Here is a 21,319-nt window from a genome sequence, read left to right on the forward strand (position 1 = left end):
GTTGTTTCTGTTGGTGGGGGAGACCAGGCCTAGGGATATGGCCTCAGAGGGAGTAGCTTTAGGACAGAGATGAGGAAGAGCTGCTTTTTCCAGAGAGTAGTGAATGTATGGAATTCTTTGCCCAAGAAAGCAGTGGGGGTAACTTCATTGTGTATATATATTTAAGACACAGTTGGATGGATTTTTGCATGGAAGGGTTATGGGGAGAATGCAGGTAGGATGAGCTGAGACGATGGATGGATCAGCCATGGTCTTAATGAATGGTGAAGCAGGCTTGATGGGGCCAAATGGCATATTCCTGCTTGTATTACTATGAAACGGTATCAAGAAACCATTGGAGGCACTGGATACTGGGCCATGACAGCATTCTGCCAATAGTACTGAAGATTTGTGCTCCAGAACTTGCCGATTCCCTTACCCATGCTGACCCAGTACAGTTACAACACTGACATCTACCTGGCAATGTGGAAATTTGCCCAGGTATTGTCTTTGGACACAAAGCAGGACAAATCAAAATCATCCAATTACCTACCTATCCACCAGTAAAGCGATAGAAAATTATATCAACAGTATTGCAAGCAGCATCTGCTCAACAATTACTTGCTCAGCGACGCCCAGTTTGGGTTCCACCAGGATCACTCTGCTCCCGACCTCATTACAGTCTTGGTTCAAACATGGATGAAAGAGTTGAGAGTGACTGCCATTGACATCAAGGCAGTATGTGACAGAGTGACATTTAGAAGCCTTAGTAAAACTGGAGTTATGAGGATATGGGGAAAACTCATTGCTGATTGGAATCATACATGGCATATTAGAAAGACAGTTGTTGTTGGAGGTATATCACGTCAGCTCCTGGACATCTCTGTGGGAGTTCCTTTGGAGAGTGTCTAAACTCAACCATCTTCAGCTGTTTCATCAATGACCTTCCATCTGCCATAAGGTCAGACGTGGGGGATGTTCGCTGATGATTTACAACTCCTCAGTTACTGAAGCATACCGTGTCTTTATTTTGCAAGGTTTGGATAACATTTGAGCTTGGGTTGATTGGAGGCGACAACAAATCATGCCACACAAATGCCCAAAGAACATGAAGAATATGTAACCTCTTGAGTCATACTGGACTCAAAACATTAACTCATTTTTTTCACTCCACAAATGCTGTCAGACTTGCTGAGTTTCTCCAACATTCTCTTGAGTTTGTTTTAGATTTGCAGCATCTGCAGTATTTTGCTTTAACAAATAATTAATTTAGCTGGGCTGATGTATCCAAAGAGATGCAATAATGGTTTCTGACACTGAGGTACTGAGGCTGTTGTGTTGTATTTGGCAGTGTACTGTGCTTTATAGTTACCAATAATATGTTTTGTGTTGAGGTTTACTCTACACCTGACACAATCAATGCAGGGCAACACTAACAGAAACCATCACAAAGAGCTGATAACTATAACTATATAATGCTCATTAAGAACAGGACTTTATTCAAATGAGCTTTACTGGTTGAGTAGACAAGGTAACAGCTTTTGACTGCTTTGTTTGTACAGAAAAAAACTGAAGTTACGAAATATTTATAGATATTTTAAACAAGCTGTATCTAGATAACATAGATCACAAGCAGTCACACAATGTGAAGCAATACACAATCCCAAATTAACAGTCAGCAATTTGCAAAAGTAATGATTTAAATGTCACATATTGTTCAGTTACGTACAACAGTTTTCAGCACAGAAACAGGCTATTCAGCCCAACTGGTCTAGGCTGGGGTTTATGCTCCACAAGGGCTTCCCGCTACCTAGTTTGGTCTAACAGCATGTCCTTCAACGCCTTTGTCTTTGATTAGCTTCTTGTTAAAGGTATCAATGTTATTGGCTCAATTTGATAGAATTTTGTGAAAACGTTACAAAAAGGGTTGATGAGGACAAAGCGATGGAAGTGATCTATATGGACTTCAGTAAGATGTTTGACAAGGTTCCTCATGGTAGACTGGTTAGCAATGTTAGACCTCATGGAATACAGGGACAAGTAGCCGTTTAGATACAGAACTGGCTCAAAGGTAGAACACAGAGGGTGGTGGTGGAGGGTTGCCTTTCACATTAGAGGCCTGTGACCAGTGGTGTGCCACAAGGTTCGGTGCTAGGTTCACTGCTTTTTATCATTTATATAAATGATTTGGATGTGAACTTAGGAGGTGTAGTTAGCAAGTTTGCAGATGACACCAAAATTGGAGGTGTAGTGGACAGCGAAGAAGGTTACCTCAGATTACAATGGGATCTTGATCAGATGGGCCAATGGGCTGAGGAGTCGCAGATAGAGTTTAAGTAAATGTGAGGTGCTGCATTTTGGAAAGGCACATCAAAACATGACTTATGGGTTTAATGGTAAGGTCCTAGGGAGTGTTGCTGAACATAAACCTTGGAGTATAGGTTAATATCTCCTTGAAAGTGGAGTCACAGGTAGACAGGATACTGAAGAAGGCATTTGCTGTGCTTTCTTTTATTGTTCAGAACATTGAATATAGGAATTGGGAGGTCATGTTGAGGTTGTACAGGACATTGGTTAGGTCACTTTTGGAATATTGTGTGCAATTTTGGTCTCCCTCCTTTGGAAGGATGTTGTGAAACTTTAAAGCCTTCAGAAAAGATTTACAAGGATGTTGCCAGAGTTGGAGGATTTGAGCTATAGAGAGAGGCTGAACAGGCTGGGGCTGTTTTCCCTGGAGCGTCGGAGGATGAGGGGTGATCTAATGGAAGTTTATAAAATCATGAGAGACATGGATAGGGTAAATAGACAAGGTCATTTCCCTGGGTTGGGGGAGTCCAGAACTAGAGGGTACAGGCTTAGGGTGAGGAGGGAAAAATTTAGAAGGATCCTAAGGAGCAACTTTTTCATGCAAAGGGTGGTGTGTGTATGGAAGGAGCTGCCAGAGGAAGTGGTGGAGGTTGGTATAATTGCAACATTTAAAAGGCATCTAGATGGTTATATGAATAGGAAGTATTGAGGGATATGGGCCAAGTGCTTGCAAAAGGGACTAGGTTAGGTTAGGATATTTGGTCAGCATGGACGAGTTGGACTGAAAGGTCTGTTTCCGTGCTGTACATCTCTGACTCTCTCACTATACCTTATTATAGTGTTGGAGGAATTATAATTTCACAACAAAACATTCCCCTTCAATATGATTTACTAAATAAACCTGTCTAATCTAGCCACAAGCTCTCCTGAGTCAGTAGAAAATGTTAGCATTTACACTGTTTTCTGTGTGAAAGTCTACACATTAATTAGAGTTCAGAACTTTATGTGCTGGGCAGGGGAGTGGTGGTTTGGAAATTTGGGTAAATGTGTTTTGTCAGACTTACTAACTGCAAACATGTCCAAGTCGCAGAGGTGAACTCCCAGTCTGGAATGCTCTGCTTTGGGAGCAGTGTTTCAGGAATTCTATCACCTGAGAAGTTATTCCATCTCATGCTTCCACAACTGTCTCCTGGAAATGTTGATTTTGCTGCAGCAACACAGATGTTACTGTGCAATTCTCTCATTGTTACTGTTGGTCAGTTTTGAAAAGAGCAGACTGAAGCTCTTGCTTCTGGAGTTGGGAAGGAGATCTAATGAAGGAGAGTGGCATACCCAAACCTCATCACCTCCCCGCTTCACTTGAATTGTCAACATTCTCACCCGCCACCACTTAAAGTCCATTGCCAAAGGAACCTCGATTGTCTGAACAAGATGGGTGGACATTTTTTCGTTTGGATAATTGATTATTCGGTTAATTGATTATTCGATTAATTGATTCAATGCCATTCGTCTGGGGCTCGGAGTTTTCTAAAGTTTCCTTTTTCCTCGCTCTGCCTGCCTTGCTCTCTCTCTCTGTCTCAGCATTTGTTTCTGAGCAGAGACACACTTGTGTGTAAGGGACCTGCAGCATTGCTGAAGCCTCCCCCCACCATTCCCTCCAATCAATTCAATGGGATTGACACAGTGAGCACTTGCTAGGTCTGCTCCCTGTTCAGGAGACGAGGCAGCAGCACACCACATACAAGCCCCTGGCTCCAGTCTGCCCCACCCCACCCCCATCCCTTGTCCGCCTCCACTCCCGCTCACCCATCCAACCCCACCCACCCCCTCTGCCCCCCATCCACTCTGCTCCCCTGTACCCCCGCTCTCCCCCTGGGGGCAGCCCGACTGGACACCAATACCAAGACTGCTGCTGCCTTGAGGGGGGGTGAGTCTCAAAATAGCACACACACACACACAAACCTTTACTGCAACATTTTGACAGGTTCCACTTTTGCCCTGTACAGGGCAATGTTGGAGAGATTATCTTGGGGATGGGGGGGCTTAGGGTACATCCCTGTGTAGAACTCCAGGGAAAATGTGGGCCAGAGAGAGAGAGAGAGAGGGCATGCAGTCAGTCACTTGGAGACAGTGCCTGGGCTCCCATTGATGACCAGGACTGTTCTCAGCAGCATTTCAGTAAGCTGAGTTCATTTTTAATCATTGTAAACTAAAGACACGATCAGTGTTAGAAACACCTCTTTGATGTAATATTTCTATCGGGATCTTGAGATCTTCTTTGGATAATCCGAAATTTGAATAACTGACGTTCCTCAGTACTGATTTGCCTGTGGTATATTGCCATGCAGAGTGCTCAGCTGGCCAACCTGTACAAGCAATTTGCCAATCAGGAAGGTATGGGATTGTTGCTTGATCATAGGCAAGCAGTGCCTGATTGAGGGATTAGACATAGGACGGAGGCTGTTCCTGCTGACACCCAGCTCTACTCTTGCCTCTGAGACTTTCTGCTCTTCTCCTTGCACTCCCAATCCCGGAAACTGCCCCCTCACCGCAAATGACTTACCCTCATCCTCCACAATCCTGGGACTCCGAAATGCCTTCACCCCAACTTCAGCTACGGCCTTCTCCGTGGTGTTGCGGAGGGGAAGAGCTGCCCTTCTCAATGGTAGAGGTCACAGGTTTGCAAAGGACTGCACAAGGAACTGTGGTGAGTTGCTGCAATGCATCTATAAAATGGTATGCACTGCTGCTATTGAGCATCAGTGGTGGAGGGATGGAATGTTCCATGTGTGGATGGAATGCTGATGAGGTGGGCTGCTTTGCACTGGATGGTGTCAAGCTTCTTGATTGGCCAGCAGTTTCTATGTCTGGACCTTCTTCCCTTGATTCCGGGTGAGGTGACTTCGCCAATGCCTGATGGGGCTTAGATTCAATGGACCTTCCCTGGAAGAGACAGCTCCAGGCTCTTACCAGTTCTCAGGCCGCTTGAGAAGACCCTCATCACCTCCATAAGATTGTTCTAGAGGACTTGGTCAGGGTTAGGTGTGAAAATGGTGTATGTGGAAGTGATGGAGGGATGGAGTGGATTTTGATGGCCAGCTGAGCCCAATCCATTATGTAAAATGTGTTGACCAGCCACATACTTTCTAATAGGAGACTTTCGAGAGAATCAGTACTGGAAAGTGGGATTAGAATGTGCAGCAATTTATTCAGCCAGCACAGTCACAGTGAGCTGCATGGCCTCTTTCTACACTGTGACTTTTACATGGTTCGGTCAGCACACCCAAGGCATCTCCTGTCTTTTGCCCAGAAAAAAGAAGCAGATTATAGTCATTCTGTATGGGGACATTATGCACTATAGATAGAATTTTCTGAATTGTGTGGCTCAAATACTTAGAGGGTAATACAAAGCCCTTCATCCTTTTGGGATACTTCTAGGAGCTTTTGACATGATTCAACTATGGTAAAGTTTGTTTTCTTCTTCACTCTTGGGATGTGGGCATCACTAGTTAGGCCAGCTAATTCCCAACTTTAATTGCTGTGGAGAAAGTGGTGGTGAGCTGTCTTCTTGAACCATTGCAGTTCAGGGGCTAGGTAGAAACACTGGGATTTTGATCCAGCGACACTGAAGGAACAGCGAGATGTTTCTAAGTCAAGATGATGAGTGGCCTGGAGGGAAACTTACAGCGGGTGTTCCCATGTATCTTCTGCCTTTGTGCTTCTCAATGGTAGAGGTCACAGGTTTGCAAAGGACTGTGCAAGGGGCTGTGGTGAGTTGCTGCAGTGCACCTATAAGATGATATGCACTGCTGCTGCTGCTGAGCATCAGTGGTGGAGGGATTGAACATTCCAAGTGGTGGATGGGATGCTGATGAGGTGGTCTGCTTTGTCCTGGATGGTGTTAAGCTTCTTGAGTGCTGTTGGAGCTTCAACTATGCGGACAAGGGGCGGGTATTGCATTACACTCCTGACTTGTGCCTTGTATATGGCGTACAGGTTTGGGGAGTCACAAAAGTGAGTTATGCACTACAGAATTCCCAGCCTCTGCCCTGTTCTTTTAGCCAATATATGTATATAACTGATCCAGTTCAGGTTTTGGTCAATGTTGGTGGTCAATTGAATTTGATTAGATTAGATTCCCTACAGTGTGGAAACAGGCCCTTCGGCCCAACCAGTCCACACTGATCCTCCAAAGAGTAACCCATCCAGACCCATTTCCCTCTGACTAATACACCTAACACTAAGGGCAATTTAGCATGGCCTGCACATCTTTGGACTGTGGGAGGAAACCGGAGCACCCAGAGGAAACCCACGCAGACACAGGGAGAATGTGCAAACTCCACACAGTCAGTCGCCCGAGGCTGGAATCGAACCTGGGACCCTGGTGCTGTGAGGCAGCAGTGCTAACCACTGAGCCACTGTGTTGGTTTTTTCAAAAAATGATATAATTAATTAAATACTGTTTTGTTCTTAATTTGTCTTATTTCATTTGCTAAATAAAGATAAAATCTTTTTCTGAACCTGATTAATTGTTATACCCTCCATAGTTTCATTCTCCAGTTGCTGTGTAATGTTTTGACTACCTCTTGCCACTGGAAATGTGAAATATCTGTTTCATATGGGCAGTTGATTAAAATAATTCACAACATTAACGCTTAAACACACCTGTCTCCAATCCTTCAAAATATCCTAAGGTCCAATAACAAATTCATTATTTGCTTAATGAGTTAAATTCCAATTTTTTGCCTCACTGAATAAATCATACATGGGATAAGCCAAATGTCCAAACCTCCAAACGTATCAAGAGATGTTCCAAATTCACCTTATAAAGATAGATAAGATATGTTGGCCAAAATCTTGAAACTGAAGTCCGAAGGGTTTCCAGTTTTAAGAATTCAGTCACAGATTTCCTATCCACTGAGGTTTCTGTCTAGTGTGTCCAATTCCAATAAGATCGATGTTCAGCTGGAGATCACTGGGTGGGTCCCATTTATTACTTAAGTATTAGTTTCACAGTTATGTTGCCCCTAATATCAAACTCTTGGTTAGTCCAATTGTGTAGTCTCTTTAAATGGTCCTTTCTTTTAATTATTTAGTCGGTTCAGCTTCTTCTTCCACCTCATACTCTTCCACCTCAAGGTCTGCAGTAGCATCTTGGTATTGTTGGTATTCGGACACCAAATCATTGATGTTACATTCTGCTTCTGTGAATTCCGTCTCATCCATGCCTTCTCCTGTGTACCAGTGCAGAAAGGCTTTCCTGTGGAACATGGCTGAAAACTGCTCTGAGATGCGCTTGAAGAGCTCCTGGATCGCAGTGTTGTTCCCGATGAAGGTGGACGACATTTTAAGGCCCCGTGGTGGAACGTCACACACAGCCACCTTGACGTTGTTGGGAATCCACTCCACAAAGTACATGCTGTTCTTGGCTTGGATGGCTAACATCTGCTCATCCACCTCTTTAGTAGACATCCTACCTCTGAAGATTGTTGCCACTGTCATGTATTTGCCGTGGCGAGGGTCACAGGCCGCCATCATGTTCCTGGCATCAAACATCTGCTGCGTGAGCTCTGGCACTGTCAGTGAGCGGTACTGCTGACTGCTGCGGGATGTCAGAGGAGCGAAGCCGGGCATGAAGAAATGTAGACGGGGAAATGGCACCATGTTGACCGCCAGCTTCCTCAGGTCTGCATTGAGTTGACCAGGGAAACGCAGGGAGGTGGTGACACCACTCATTGTCATTGAAACAAGATGGTTCAGGTCTCCGTAGGTTGGTGTGGCCAACTTCAATGTTCTAAAGCAAATGTCATACAAAGCCTCATTGTCAATGCAGAAGGTGGAATCTGTGTTCTCGATCAGTTGGTGAATGGACAAGGTGGCATTGTACGGTTCGACCACCGTGTCCGAAACCTTTGGTGAAGGTACGATGCTGAAGCTGTTCATAATTCTGTCAGGATATTCCTCTCGGATTTTGTTCATGATGAGCGTGCCCATTCCTGAGCCTGTTCCTCCCCCCAGCGAGTGGGTGATCTGAAAGCCTTGTAAACAGTCACAGCTCTCACACTCATTCCTCATGATGTCCAGGACATTCTCGACCAGCTCGGCACCCTCAGTATAGTGACCTTTAGCCCAGTTGTTTCCAGCACCTGAATTACCTGCAGCCAGATGGGAGCAGATTGTTTTAGAGAAAGAGGCAATTAGGATAGCCTTTTTTCAGACTTTTAAAAAAGAGATACGGCAATGAATTGTGCTTGGACTTTCCTCAAGGATTGTACAAATCAATTCTGACACCCAGTGATCAATGGTACAACTCTGACATCCAGTGCAACTGTGATGTGGAGAGGAGAAAGTGAGGACTGCAGATGTTGGAGATCAGAGCTGAAAAATGTGTTACTGGTAAAGCGCAGCAGGTCAGGCAGCATCCAAGGAGCAGGAGAATCGACGTTTCGGGCATGAGCCCTTCTTCAGGAAGAAGGGCTCATGCCCCAAACGTTGATTCTCCTGCTCCTTGGATGCTGCCTGACCTGCTGCGCTTTTCCAGCAACACATTTTCAGCTGTGATGTGGAGAGGCCAATGTTAGGCTAGGGTAGACAAAATCAAAATCACACAACGCCAGTTTATAGTCCAACAGGTTTATTTAAAATCACAAGCTCTCAGAGCATTTTACTTGACAAAGGAGCAGCCCTCCGCACTCCGAAAGCTTGGAATTTTAAATGGACGTCTTGGACTATAACCTTGTGTCATGTGACTTTTGGTTTTGTCCAATACAAATGGTTTAGAGTGTGACACTCGTGCGTTGCTGGGTACAACTTGCAGTGCTTACTGTGTAATACATTGATGTCAGTGTCCATTACATAAGAAACAAAAACATAAATTGCTCGAAAAATGCAATAGGTCTGTCAGCATCTGTGGAGAGAAATCAGAGTTAACATTTCGAATCGAGTGACCCTTCTTTAGAACTCAGTTAACGTTAACCCGAAATGGTAACTGATTCCTCTCCACAGATGCTGCCAGACCTACTGAGCTTGTCCAGCAATTTCTGTTTTTGTTTTTGATATACAGCATCTTCAGTTCTTTCGGTTTTTATTTTCATTACATAACAGTCTGGCACACAGTACCCATATTCTCTGCTGCCATCTTTGTTTCTGAACTCACCGTTTAATATCCTAAATGGAGCATTAGAAATGTTCATCAATAGCTGAAAAGAATTACTGTTGTATAATGTGTGAGACTTCATGGTGCGGAGGAAGTGCATTGGTTACAACCTTCCTTTAACTTGTCCTTTATAAGATCACACCTTACCATAAATGAAGTTGTCTGGTCTGAACATGTGACCAATGTGGCTTCCCCGGACACTGTCCATTGTTCCAGGTTCCAGGTCCACCAGGATTGCCCTGGGAACGTACTTGTTATCTGAAGGATAGAAGATCTGATTTATCAAAACATATCTTAAAATGTTTTTAGAAGTTCCTCAAGGAGATGATATCAACACTGTAGAATTTAATGCATCGATTTCAGGCATTTGCTGTAGCTATACTTGGGGCAGGTTCAGCATTGAATTGATACAGTGTTGTGACCACACCAGGCATGTCTTCAAAGTGACCTATGAAATGCTAATTTGCAGGTTCATAGCTCCTTGAAAGTGGAGTCGCAGGTAGGTATGATAGTGAAGAAGGTGTTTGGTATGCTTTCCTTTATTGGTCAGAGTATTGAGTACAGGAGTTGGGAGGTCATGTTGCAGCTGTACAGGACATTGGTTAGGCCAATGTTGGAATATTGTGTGCAATTCCGGTCTCCTTCCTATCGGAACGATGTTGTGAAACCTGAAAGGGTTCAGAAAAGATTTACAAGGATGTTGCCGGGGTTGGAGGATTTGAGCTATAGGGAGAGGTTGAACAGGCTGGGGCTGTTTTCCCTGGGGCATCGGAGGCTGAGGTTTACAAAATTATGAGGGGCATGGATAGGGTAAATAGACAAAGTCTTTTCCCTGGGGCGGAGGAGTCTAGAACTAGAGGGCATAGCTTTAGGGTGAGAGGGGAAAGATATAAAAGAGACCTAAGGGGCAACTTTTTCATGCAGAGGGTGGTACGTGTATGGAATGAGCTGCCAAAGGAAGTAGTGGAGGCTGGTACTATTGCAACATTTAGATTAGATTACTTACAGTGTGGAAACACGCCCTTCAGCCCAATGAGCCCACACCGACCCTCCGAAGAGCAACCCACCCAGACCCCTACATTTACCTCTTCACCTAACACTACGAGCAATTTAGCATGGCCAATTCACCTAACCTGCATATCTTTGGACTGTGGGAGGAAACCGGAGCACCCAGAGGAAACCCACACAGACACGGGGAGAATGTGCAAACTCCACATTCCGCCTGAGGCGGGAATTGAACCCGGGTCCCTGGCGCTGTGAGACAGCAGTGCTAACCACTGTGCCACCCATTTTTTTTTGTCTGAATTTGAATTTTATGGGCACTTGAGCACTTTCTCTTGGGACAGATTTGCAAAGTTTGATATTGTACAGGGAAGTGGAAAATCAGACCAAACAATTCCAGATGTTTATATTTACAAATTGATTGAATTTAGATTATATTAGATTAGTTGAATTTAGATTATTAGGAGGCATTTGGATGGATATATAAATAGGAAGGGTTTGGAGGGATATGAGCCGGGTGCTGGCAGGTGGGACTAGATTGGGTTGGGAGATCTGGTTGGCATGAATGAGTTGGACCGAAGGGTCTGTTTCCATGCTGTACATCTCTATGACTCAATGGCTTAACTCCATTCTAAGTTTGTGTGTGTTCTAATGTAAAGAGAACCAGCAGCAAAACCAGAGTCTTAAACAAGATCAAAGGTTAGTTTATTACAAAACTATTGCTAATTAAGAAAATAATAGTTGTTCGATAAGATGCAGGCACAAAGGTTAAAAATAGATACATATAAAGAATATTGACGAAAATAAGAATAAAATCAGTCTGATATAACTGCAGGCCTATTACTCACTTGAACGTTCTGAGGTGAGGAGGTTCAAAACATGAAGTCAGATTCTACAGCTGTGATGGCTGCCACAGTCAAATAGTTTTAGGGGCACTCAATAGAATCGTAGCGTCATGCCCTTTGGCCCAACCCATCCATGCTGACCAGGTTTCCTAAACTGAATTAGTCTCATTTGCCTGCATTTGGCCCATATCCCTCTCAACCTTTCCTATCCATGTATCTGTCCAAATGTCTTTTAAATGTTGGAATTGTACCAGCCTCTACCACTTCCTCTGGCAGCTCTTTCCATACTCGCACCACCCTCTGTACGAAAACGTTGCCCCTCAGGTACCTACTCACCTTAAACCTATGCCCCTAGTTTTGGACTCCCCTATCTAGGGAAAAAACCTTGGCTATTCACCTTATCTCCATGCTGACCAGGTTTCTTAACTGAACTAGTCCCATTTGCCTGCATTTAGCCCATTTCTCTCTAAATCTTTCCTATCCCATGTGCCTGTCCATATGTCTTCTAAATGTTGTAATTGTACTCTCCCCTAGCACTTCTTCTGGCAGCTCAATCCATACATGCGCAATTCTCTGTGTGAAAAAGTTAGTTCACAGGTCCCTTTTAAATCTTTCCACTCTCACTTTAAATCTTTGCCCTCTAGTTTTGAATTCCCCTATGCAGGAAAAAAAACCTTGGCTCTTCACTCTACCTATACCCCTCATTGATTTTATAATAATTCATCTACCTGTCAGCCACTCTGACAATCGTGAGTCAATAGTGAGAGTCGTGTCACTACTTGTAAGTGGCTGTGTTTATTTGAAAAGGTCAGATTAGTCTTCTATTATAATATATAATGTTATCATTATACAATCGTGAAATACTGAATAAAACTCTCTCAACATTGTCCCCATCAAACACTTTCAAGATAGGTAGAGCATGAGGTTTGTATACAGAGTAAAGTTCTCTCTACACTGTCCCCTTTGACATTCCTAGCTTTATTGAGGTTTATAAAATCATGAGGGGCATGGATAAGGTAAATGTGAGGGGTCTTTTCACTGGAGTGGGGGAGTTCATGACAAGGGAGGTGTACTTTTAAGGTGAGAGGAGAAAGATTTAAATAGGATATGAGGCAACGTTTTGTACAGTGAGTGGTTCATGTGTGGAATGAACTGCTAGAGAAAGTGGTGGATGCAGATACAATGACAATATTTAAAATACATTTGGATAAGTTCATGAATAGCAAGGGTTTGGAGGGATATGGGCCAAACACAGGCAGGTGGGACTAGTTTAGTTTGGGAACATGGTTGGTGTGGATGGGTTGGACCAAAAGGATCTGTTTCCATGCTGTATGACTATGCTGGGTACAGCACAGGATTAGAGAGATTAAAGCTCCCTCCATACTGCCCCATCAAACACTCCCAGGACAGGTATAGCATGCCATTAGATACAGAGTAAAGCTCCCTCCACATTGTCCCCATCAAATGCTCCCAGGTCAGATACAATACAAAGTTAGAAACAGAGTAAAGCTTCCTTTACTTTGTCCTCCCCAAGCACTCTCAGGAGAGGGGCAGCATAGGCTTAGATATAGACTAAAGACCCCTCTACAGTATTCCCATCATGGGTATTGCATAATATTGCTCTGTTTGCTGTTTTTCTCAGATAAAGCAATAAACAGGTAATAGCTGATTAATAATAACACAGTATAGGATGACTATTGACTGTATTAAAAAATGTAATACAACAATTTTGTCTGTCAGAAATACCACCCTTGTATTTTTGTTTGGAATAGGTCCACTCAATTTTATATCTCTATCTGACCATCAGAGTCTCGGGCACTTGTTTAATTGATATTGATTTTATTGACAGTAATTCTCACAGCCACTGTCTTCATAATTTGTACTTCCAATGATCAAAGCCCCCACCAACAGAATCTTTTATTAATTATAGTTTGTATTAATATTTATATCATTGGTTATAATTCTTGTTGACAATATTTTCCATTGACTGTATATTATGTAACAGTATTTCTAACTGCTCGATGAAACATCTCATCAATAATATTTCAAACCTTAACACATCTTATCATTTTGCACTTTGCATCAATAGTACTTCTGACTGTCCTTGTCACTACTGCCACCTGCTCCCTAACACTCTCAGGACTTCAGCCTCTCGGAAACTCTGGTGATCACACCCAGGGGCCAGTAAAACAGTCTGATGTACACCCACATGTTTTGATATTTTGCTGTGAGGTGAAGGTTTCGATAGAGCTGCTCCTAGTTTTGTTGTTTCATTTGTGGGTCTCTCTGCTATTTCTCGGATCCTCATTTCTGAGGATTGGCCCGTGGATTTCCATTGGGTTGGTCCACATTTACAGGGCCAGTGGTTTACTGTTGCCTTCTGCAGGATGACCATCCAGGAGACTCTCCCAATCTTAACTGCCTGCGTCAGACATATCAAAAGGACCCACAGGCTGATAACCAATCTCTTTGTCCACATTATAAAAGCACCTTCCATAGCCAACATTGGATTCAAACTCAGAGTTCCCAAGGAAGGGACATAATTACTGCACCATAGCATCTCCCCATTTCTGGATAGCTTAGTTATTATCACCACTGAGATTTGAGATTTATGCAAATCAACAGAGAATATTGATTTAAGCTTTATCTATTTTCAATGAAATTCCAGACCACTCTCTTTAAGGACAGAAAGTTAAATCTAATCTAGGAATTTCTTGTTGATTGTCAGATGTGGTGTTCTATATTGGCTGATGAATGCAAACCATGTGTTTTGAAGGTCTACAGGCTTTTCTAGTTTTCTACGAACGGAATTTAATAACACATGCTGCAAACGAAGACAATAGCTTTTTAAATGGACCTTCTTACCATGTGCCTCATTAAAATACACATTGATCCTCTCAAGTTGGAGGTCTGAGTTTCCAATGTAATTCCCTTTGGGATCGATTCCATGTTCTTCACCAATAACTTCCCAGAACTATCAATACAGAAAAAAATGATTAGTCACATGAAAGGCAGCCAACATCATAGCAACATCATAAGTGATGCTCACACTTGAAAAAGGGGTTGGAGTCACTGGGTAATCAGATCTGGGGCCTTTGGGGGTGGGCGTATGGGGTGGGAAAACTGGAATCAAATGCTAGACTCATCCACAATTTTATTACAATCATTTGTCAGTTAACATTTATTCGCTATCCCTAAATGCCCTGCGGTGGTGGGATTTCTTGAACCGTTTCTTGTTTGATCAAATGTTCCCATGATGCTGTTGGGGAGTGAATTCCAGTGTCTTAGTTCAAATTCAGCATAGTGCATGACTTGGAGGGAAATGTGCACGTGATGGTGTTCTTGTGCACTTGCTGGTGTGTACTTTTAGGACACATGCTCATGACACAGTATCTGACCTAAGGGGACAAAGATTGCCGACTCCATTTTACTTCAGTCATTTGAAAAATGCTCTTCTGCTTAAGACTAACCCAGACACTTATGTGTCTGTGTGTAATAATTGTTAATAATAGCCAGCTACAATAAATATTTGTTGGATCCTTCCATAGTACTTTGTCCACACCTAGGTCCTTACATTATAAAGGATAACATAAGCATTGCCTCATCAGGTAATGATAACCTGCTGGAAGCAAATTCTACATAATCTACGGCTCTTGTCCTTCTAGGAGGTAGAGGATGTAGACTTGAGGAGTGCTGCACCTCACTGTGAAAGCTCCACAGTTGGCTGAGGAAGGAACAGCTGAAGATACTGACTGAGGCCAAACACCTACTCAGGCACAGGCAGGAGAAGTATCAGCAAACAGACATTTCATCCACACGCACAGGGAGGACAGGAGCTGCAGACAGGAACATGGCAAGTAATAGCCTTCATTACCCAGAAGGTGCAGCAATGCGGTGAGTCATGCAACTGTGTGTCAGCCTCCATGGGCAGTTGCACCTGTCATGGAGAGCCAGAGCCAACTGCCCCCCTCAGGGTCTGCCGAAGAGGTACACATCCCTGTACTCCATTGTGCCAGCTACTTGTGCACAGCACCAAAATCAAGGCAACAGGGTGACGGGGAACCTGGCAAACAATCCAGGCGTACTTTCATCACAAGGCCACAAGGCACCAAGTCAAGTCCCACAGACCCTCCTGTCAGGATACTCCACAGGTGTCTGTACCCTCCACTCTGCCCATCTCCCTCCAACCCCTGGGAATTCACTCCAAGGAGGGTTCACTTGCTTCTGGCCAAGTCAGAAGTTACACGACACCAAGTTATAGTCCAACAGGTTTATTTGAAATCACAAGCTTTTGGAGCACTGCTCCTTCATTAGGTGAAGTAACCTGATGTCTAGTGACTCCTTTGTCCACCCCAGTGCAACACTGGCACCTCCACATCATTGCTTCAGATAAGAAGACCCTCAGCATTTCGAAGAAATTTACCAGGATATTGCTGGGTACGGAAGGTTTGAGTTAGAAAGTAAGGCTGGATGGGCTGGAACTTGTTTCACTGCAGTATAGGAGATTGAGAGGCCGACTTTATACAAATATTTTTAATAATGAGGGGTATCAATAGAGTTGTCATTTCCCTAGGATGGGAGATTTCAAGACTAGGGGACACATTTTTAAGGTGAGGGAAGAGAGATTTAAAAATACATGAGGGACAACTTTTTTTACACAGAGGGTGGCTTGCGTGTGGAATGGGGGAGTGGTGGATGTAGGTCCAATTACAATGTTTAAATGTGCGTGAAAAGGAAAGGTTAGGAGGGATATGGGTTAGGAGGGGTGAGGGGCCTGTAAGACTGTGTCCTGTACAATGAATGAGTCTGTGAATAAGGTAGTTTAAAGGGCTTTACATCAATGTGTTATGCAGGTCCCACCCTCACTTTCGCCGCCCACTCTGATGGTGGTCACAGTCATTTTCTTTCCTAAAGACTACAAAAGACTTCTGGAAATCTATTCCTCACACTTAGAATAAGTATGGACTTACTCTGAAAACGCAATAAGCTATTTCTGAGAGTAAAGAGTACCTCCGAATAAGCTGCCAGGGGAAGTGGTGGAGGCTAGTACAATTGCAACATTTAAAAGGCATCTGAATTGATACATGGATAGGAAGGGTTTGGAGGGATATGGGCCAGGTCCTGCAGCTGGGACTAGATTGTGTTGGGATATCTGGTTGGCATGGACGAGTTGGACCGAAGAGTTTGTTTCCATGCTGTACATCTCTAGAACATAGAACATAAAACATAGAACAATACAGCACAGGACAGGCCCTTCGGCCCACGATGTTGTGCTGAACATTTGTCCTAGCTTAAACACCCATCCATGCACCTATCCAATTGCCGCTTAAAGGTCACCAATGATTCTGACTCTGCCACTCCCACAGGCAGCGCATTCCATGCCCCCACCACTCTCTGGGTAAAGAACCTACCCCTGACATCCCTCCTATACCTTCCACCCTTCACCTTAAATTTATGTCCCCTTGTAACACTCTGTTGTACCCGGGGAAAAAGTCTCTGACTGTGTACTCTATCTATTCCCCTGATCATCTTATAAAGCTCTATCAAGTCACCCCTCATCCTTTGCCGTTCCAATGAGAAAAGGACTAGCACTCTCAACTTATCCTTGTATGATCTATTCTCCATTCCAGGCAACATCCTGGTAAATCTTCTCTGCACCCTCTCCAAAGCTTCCACATCTTTCCTAAAGTGAGGCGACCAGAACTGCACACAGTACTCCAAATGTGGCCTTACCAAGGTCCCGTACAGCTGCAACATCACCTCACGACTCTTGAATTCAATCCCTCTGCTAATGAACGCTAATACACCATAGGCCTTCTTACAAGCTCTATCAACCAGAGTGGCAACTTTCAAAGATCTATGTACATAGACTCCAAGATCCCTCCGCTCCTCCACCTTACTAAGAACCCTACCATTAACCCTGTATTCTGCATTCTTATTTGTCCTTCCAAAATGGACAACCTCACACTTGACAGGGTTGAACTCCATCTGCCACTCCTCAGCCCAGCTCTGCATCATATCTAAGTCCCTTTGCAGCCGACAACAGCCCTCCTCACTATCCACAACTCCACCAATCTTCGTATCATCTGCAAATTTACTGACCCACCCTTCAACTCCCTCCTCCAAGTCATTAATAAAATTACAAACAGCAGAGGACCCAGAACTGATCCCTGCAGAACTCCACTTGTAACTGGGCTCCAGGCTGAATATTTACCATCTACCACCACTCTCTGACTTTCACCGGTTAGCCAGTTCTCTATCCAACTGGCCAAATTTCCCACTATCCCATGCCTCCTGACTTTCCGCATAAGCCTACCACGGGGAACCTTATCAAATGCCTTACTAAAATCCATGTACACTACATCCACTGCTCTACCCTCATCCACATGCTTGGTCACCTCCTCAAAGAATTCAATAAGACTTGTAAGGCAAGACCTATCCCTCACAAATCCCTGCTGGCTGTCCCTAATCAAGCAGATTAGGGACAGCCTTTCCAGTTACTCATAAATCCTATCCCTCTGTACCCTTTCCATTACTTTGCCTACCACCGAAGTAAGACTAACTGGCCTGTAATTCCCGGGGTTATCCCTATTCCCTTTTTTGAACAGGGGCACAACATTCGCCACTCTCCAGTCCCCTGGTACCACCCCCGTTGACAGTGAAGACGAAAAGATCATTGCCAACGGCTCTGCAATTTCCTCTCTTGCTTCCCACATAATCTCTATGACACTATATAGACTTTAAAGAGAAATTTAAGGTTTAGGCTTGGGTTTAAGAATGGAAATACTGACCAAGCCTACTCACCAATCAGCCTTTCCTCTCACCATCATTGCTCTCTGTACAGTACGCCCTTTGACCCATGCTTTATGACCATTCCTGCTCATTTCCCACTCATGAATATTTAATTCTTGGAGTAAACCTTACTTTAAACATCTGTTCCCCTGATCTCAAATTCCCACATTGACCCAAATTCTCAGTTACTCAGTCTGCCTCAGTCTCACTCTGACAAGGTCTCCCTCACTCTGATGATACAATTTACTCCTGACTATCGTGACTTGCTTCTATTCCTTTGGTGAGTTGACTAAACTGCCCAGTGCTGAATCACATCACCCTGCAATAAATCCTCTTTAAGAGGATGCTCAGGTGTTTGCACACACCTTCCGCTATTTGTGCTTGGCCTCCAATTGGTCCTGTCAGGGATAATCAAAATGATTGGCACCTTCAGGGTGTTGCTTCTCCAGTTTAGACAGTCTGGGGCTAAAGATTCCCCCAAGAGTTGATTGGTGGAGGGAACTGTATTTTATTAGAGAGGCTTTGAGGCCACATTGAAGTGATTCTTCTGTTCTCCGGGTAGCCACTCGCCATGACAAAACTAAGAGTAGAGAGCTGTGGACTATGTGGTTTGGCCAGCACAGCTGTTCGATTGTAACCAGTCCCTCAATACTAGGGACGATGGCTGGAAAAAGGATATATGTACAGACGCACACAGATATATATAATGTGCTGACACATGGACACACCCACTCTCATATTCTCACATAATAGTTTGTTTATTGTGAGTACACATCAACAGTGAATATCAACAGACTATTTGACAGAGAGGATCTTAAAGGCTTAATTTAGTTGACACAGAGCAAGGCACCTGGAGCCTCCATTGGTCAGGAAAGAACAAGCCGTGGATTTATCCAATTACTGTTTAGGAGCTGGTTGCTGTTCCCATTTTCACCTCAGACTCCAGTTCTTGTTAGCCCAGTGCTCTTGAGGGGAGGTGCAGCAGAACAGGGATCTGTAAACAAGCCTCCAAGGCCACCCCATTTCTGCTCTTATCTACTTGCTCACCACACTCACATCGACTACCCCACAGAACATTTGCACTTTAAAAGACTGCGTCATTTAATGTTCAAATCCTACACAGAAGCATTCATTATAATATTTACCTTGAAATTAATTTACCTCTGCTTTACAACATTAAGTATTAGAACTATTAAATCTCTCTGAGTAAAAATACCATTTAATGGAAACCACTTTGATTGTCTCGTGGTCTTTATCGATAAACTTTTACTAAACAAGCTCTCTAACTCTCAGAACCATCGATGGGATTCACGTACAGTTTGTGTTGTTTTGAGTCTATGCTTGGCAATATGAGAATGAGGATTTAATTTGTCTTCAACTGAGGACAGAATGTCTTCATTCTTCAAAGACTGCTGTGGATTCGTTTAGCATTTCATCATGGCCTTTGTTTAATTTCTCGATCTAATGGAAAGCACCACCAACATTGTAGCATTAGAGTGTTAGCCCAGACTGTGCCTTGTCACTGGAGTGGGTTTGAACACACAACCATGTTGACTCAAGAAGCAAGTGCTCCCCCCGTGAGTCATAGCTGGAGCACTAAACAGGATCGCACAACGAAGGCTAATTTCCATCCAACTGCAGCTTCAGGATAGCAATGTAGTAAGCTGAGATCCAAACTCCACTTACCTTGGCCCCAATTTGGTTACCACATTGCCCAATCTGGATGTGCACAATCTCTCGCATCCTGATGAGTTTCCGGTGGTGGAGCCTTTTAAATTGTGGATTAATCAAAGTCCTGGCTACTAGTTAAAATCCTCAGCAACAGCTGCCTGATGCGCATTTAGGAAAAGTTGTTACGTCAGTCAACACTCAAATGCTATCAAGGCGTGGCCGACACCAGAGAAACACATTTGTCTTTTCTTGCCCACCCAGTTCCTACACATTACAGCAGATAAGCCTGAGCATTTGGTGGGAGATAGGAAGGCCACAGCTCAGAAACTGTAATGACGTTGAGGAAGTTACAGACAATCAGGACTTTAAAACCTTGACAACCCAAAAGTATATTTTTGTTTATTCCTACTTGGGATGTGGGCATCACTGATAAGGCCAACATTCATTTTCCAGCCCTAATTGACCTTGGCTCGCTGAGCCATTTCAAAGGGCAGTACAATCATGCTTCTGTGGGTCACATAGAGTCATAAAGATGTACAGCACGGAAACAGACCCTTGGTCCAACTCGCCCATGCCGACCTGATATCGTAATCTAATCTAGTCCCATTTGCCAGCACCCGGCCCATATCCCTCCAAACCCTTCCTATTCATATACCCATCCAGATACCTTTTAAATGCTGCAATTGTACCAACCTCCACCACATCCTCTGGCAGCTCATTCCATACACGTACCACCCTCTGCGTGAAGAAAAATGCCCCTTAGGTCTCTTTTATATCTTTCCCCTCTCACTCTAAACCTATGCCCTCTAGTTCTGGACTCTTCCAACCCAGGGAAAAGACTTTGTCTATTTATCCTACCTCATGATTTTATAAACCTCTGTGAGGTAACCCCTCAGCCTCTGACGCTCCAGGGAAAACAGCCCCAGCCTGTTCAGCCTCTCCCTATAGCTCAAATCCTTCAAACCTGGCAACATCCTTGTAAATCTTTTTCTGAACCCTTTCAAGTTTCACAACATCTTTCCGATAGGAAGGAGACCAGAATTGCACGCAATATTCCAAAAGTGGCCCAACCAATGTCCTGTACAGCTGCAACACAACCTCCTCAATGCTCTGACCAATAAAGGAAAGCATACCAAATGCCTTCTTCACTATCCTATCTACCTGTGCCTGCACTTTCAAGGAACTATGAACCTGTATTCCAAGGTCTCTTTGTTCAGCAACACTTACCATTAGCCAGGATCTTACCATTAAGTGTATAAATACTGCTCTGATTTGTTTTTCCAAAATGTAGCACCTCACATATAGGCCAGACCAGCCGATTCCTTCCATGAAAGAGCTTAATGAATCAGATGGAGTTATTTTTTAATGGCAATTGACAATGGTTACATGGTCACCTTTGGAGTAGTTTTTTCTTAGGGGAAAGTGAGGACTGCAGATGCTGGAGATCAGAGTCAAGATTAGCGTGGTGTTGGAAAAGCACAGCTGGTCAGACAGCATCCAAGAAACAGGAAAATCGATGTTTTGGCAGGAGCCCTTCATCAGGAATTAGGCTGGAAGCCACTGGGGA

The 21,319-nt window shown here is 43.9% G+C and overlaps 1 protein-coding gene across 1 annotated transcript; it reads right to left on the bottom strand.

Annotated features, from left to right (window-relative positions):
- Window positions 1-4,137: 4,137 nt before the first annotated feature.
- On the bottom strand, window positions 4,138-19,930 carry LOC140463113 (tubulin beta-4 chain-like). The gene is made up of 4 exons (XM_072556840.1): window positions 19,768-19,930; window positions 14,155-14,263; window positions 9,590-9,700; window positions 4,138-8,441 (listed from the first exon to the last, which is right to left on the bottom strand). Exons 1-4 carry the CDS (start codon window positions 19,822-19,824, stop codon window positions 7,375-7,377), a joined length of 1,344 nt encoding a protein of 447 aa, XP_072412941.1. The 5' UTR covers window positions 19,825-19,930; the 3' UTR covers window positions 4,138-7,374.
- Between the last annotated feature and the right edge of the window lie 1,389 nt (window positions 19,931-21,319).

The sequence above is a fragment of the Chiloscyllium punctatum genome, chromosome 37 (assembly GCF_047496795.1).
Source record: "Chiloscyllium punctatum isolate Juve2018m chromosome 37, sChiPun1.3, whole genome shotgun sequence".
In the NCBI taxonomy this organism is placed as follows: Eukaryota; Metazoa; Chordata; class Chondrichthyes; order Orectolobiformes; family Hemiscylliidae; genus Chiloscyllium; species Chiloscyllium punctatum.

Bases quoted from the DNA above. Each gene is read 5' to 3' on its own strand.
- LOC140463113 (XM_072556840.1), bottom strand. From the start codon at position 19,824: ATGCGAGAGATTGTGCACATCCAGATTGGGCAATGTGGTAACCAAATT. The intron at 14,264-19,767 runs GTAAGTGGAGTT...CTGTATTGATAG, and splicing joins GTAACCAAATTGGGGCCAAG to TTCTGGGAAGTTATTGGTGA. The intron at 9,701-14,154 runs GTAAGAAGGTCC...TCTATCCTTCAG, and splicing joins GTATTTTAATGAGGCACATG to ATAACAAGTACGTTCCCAGG.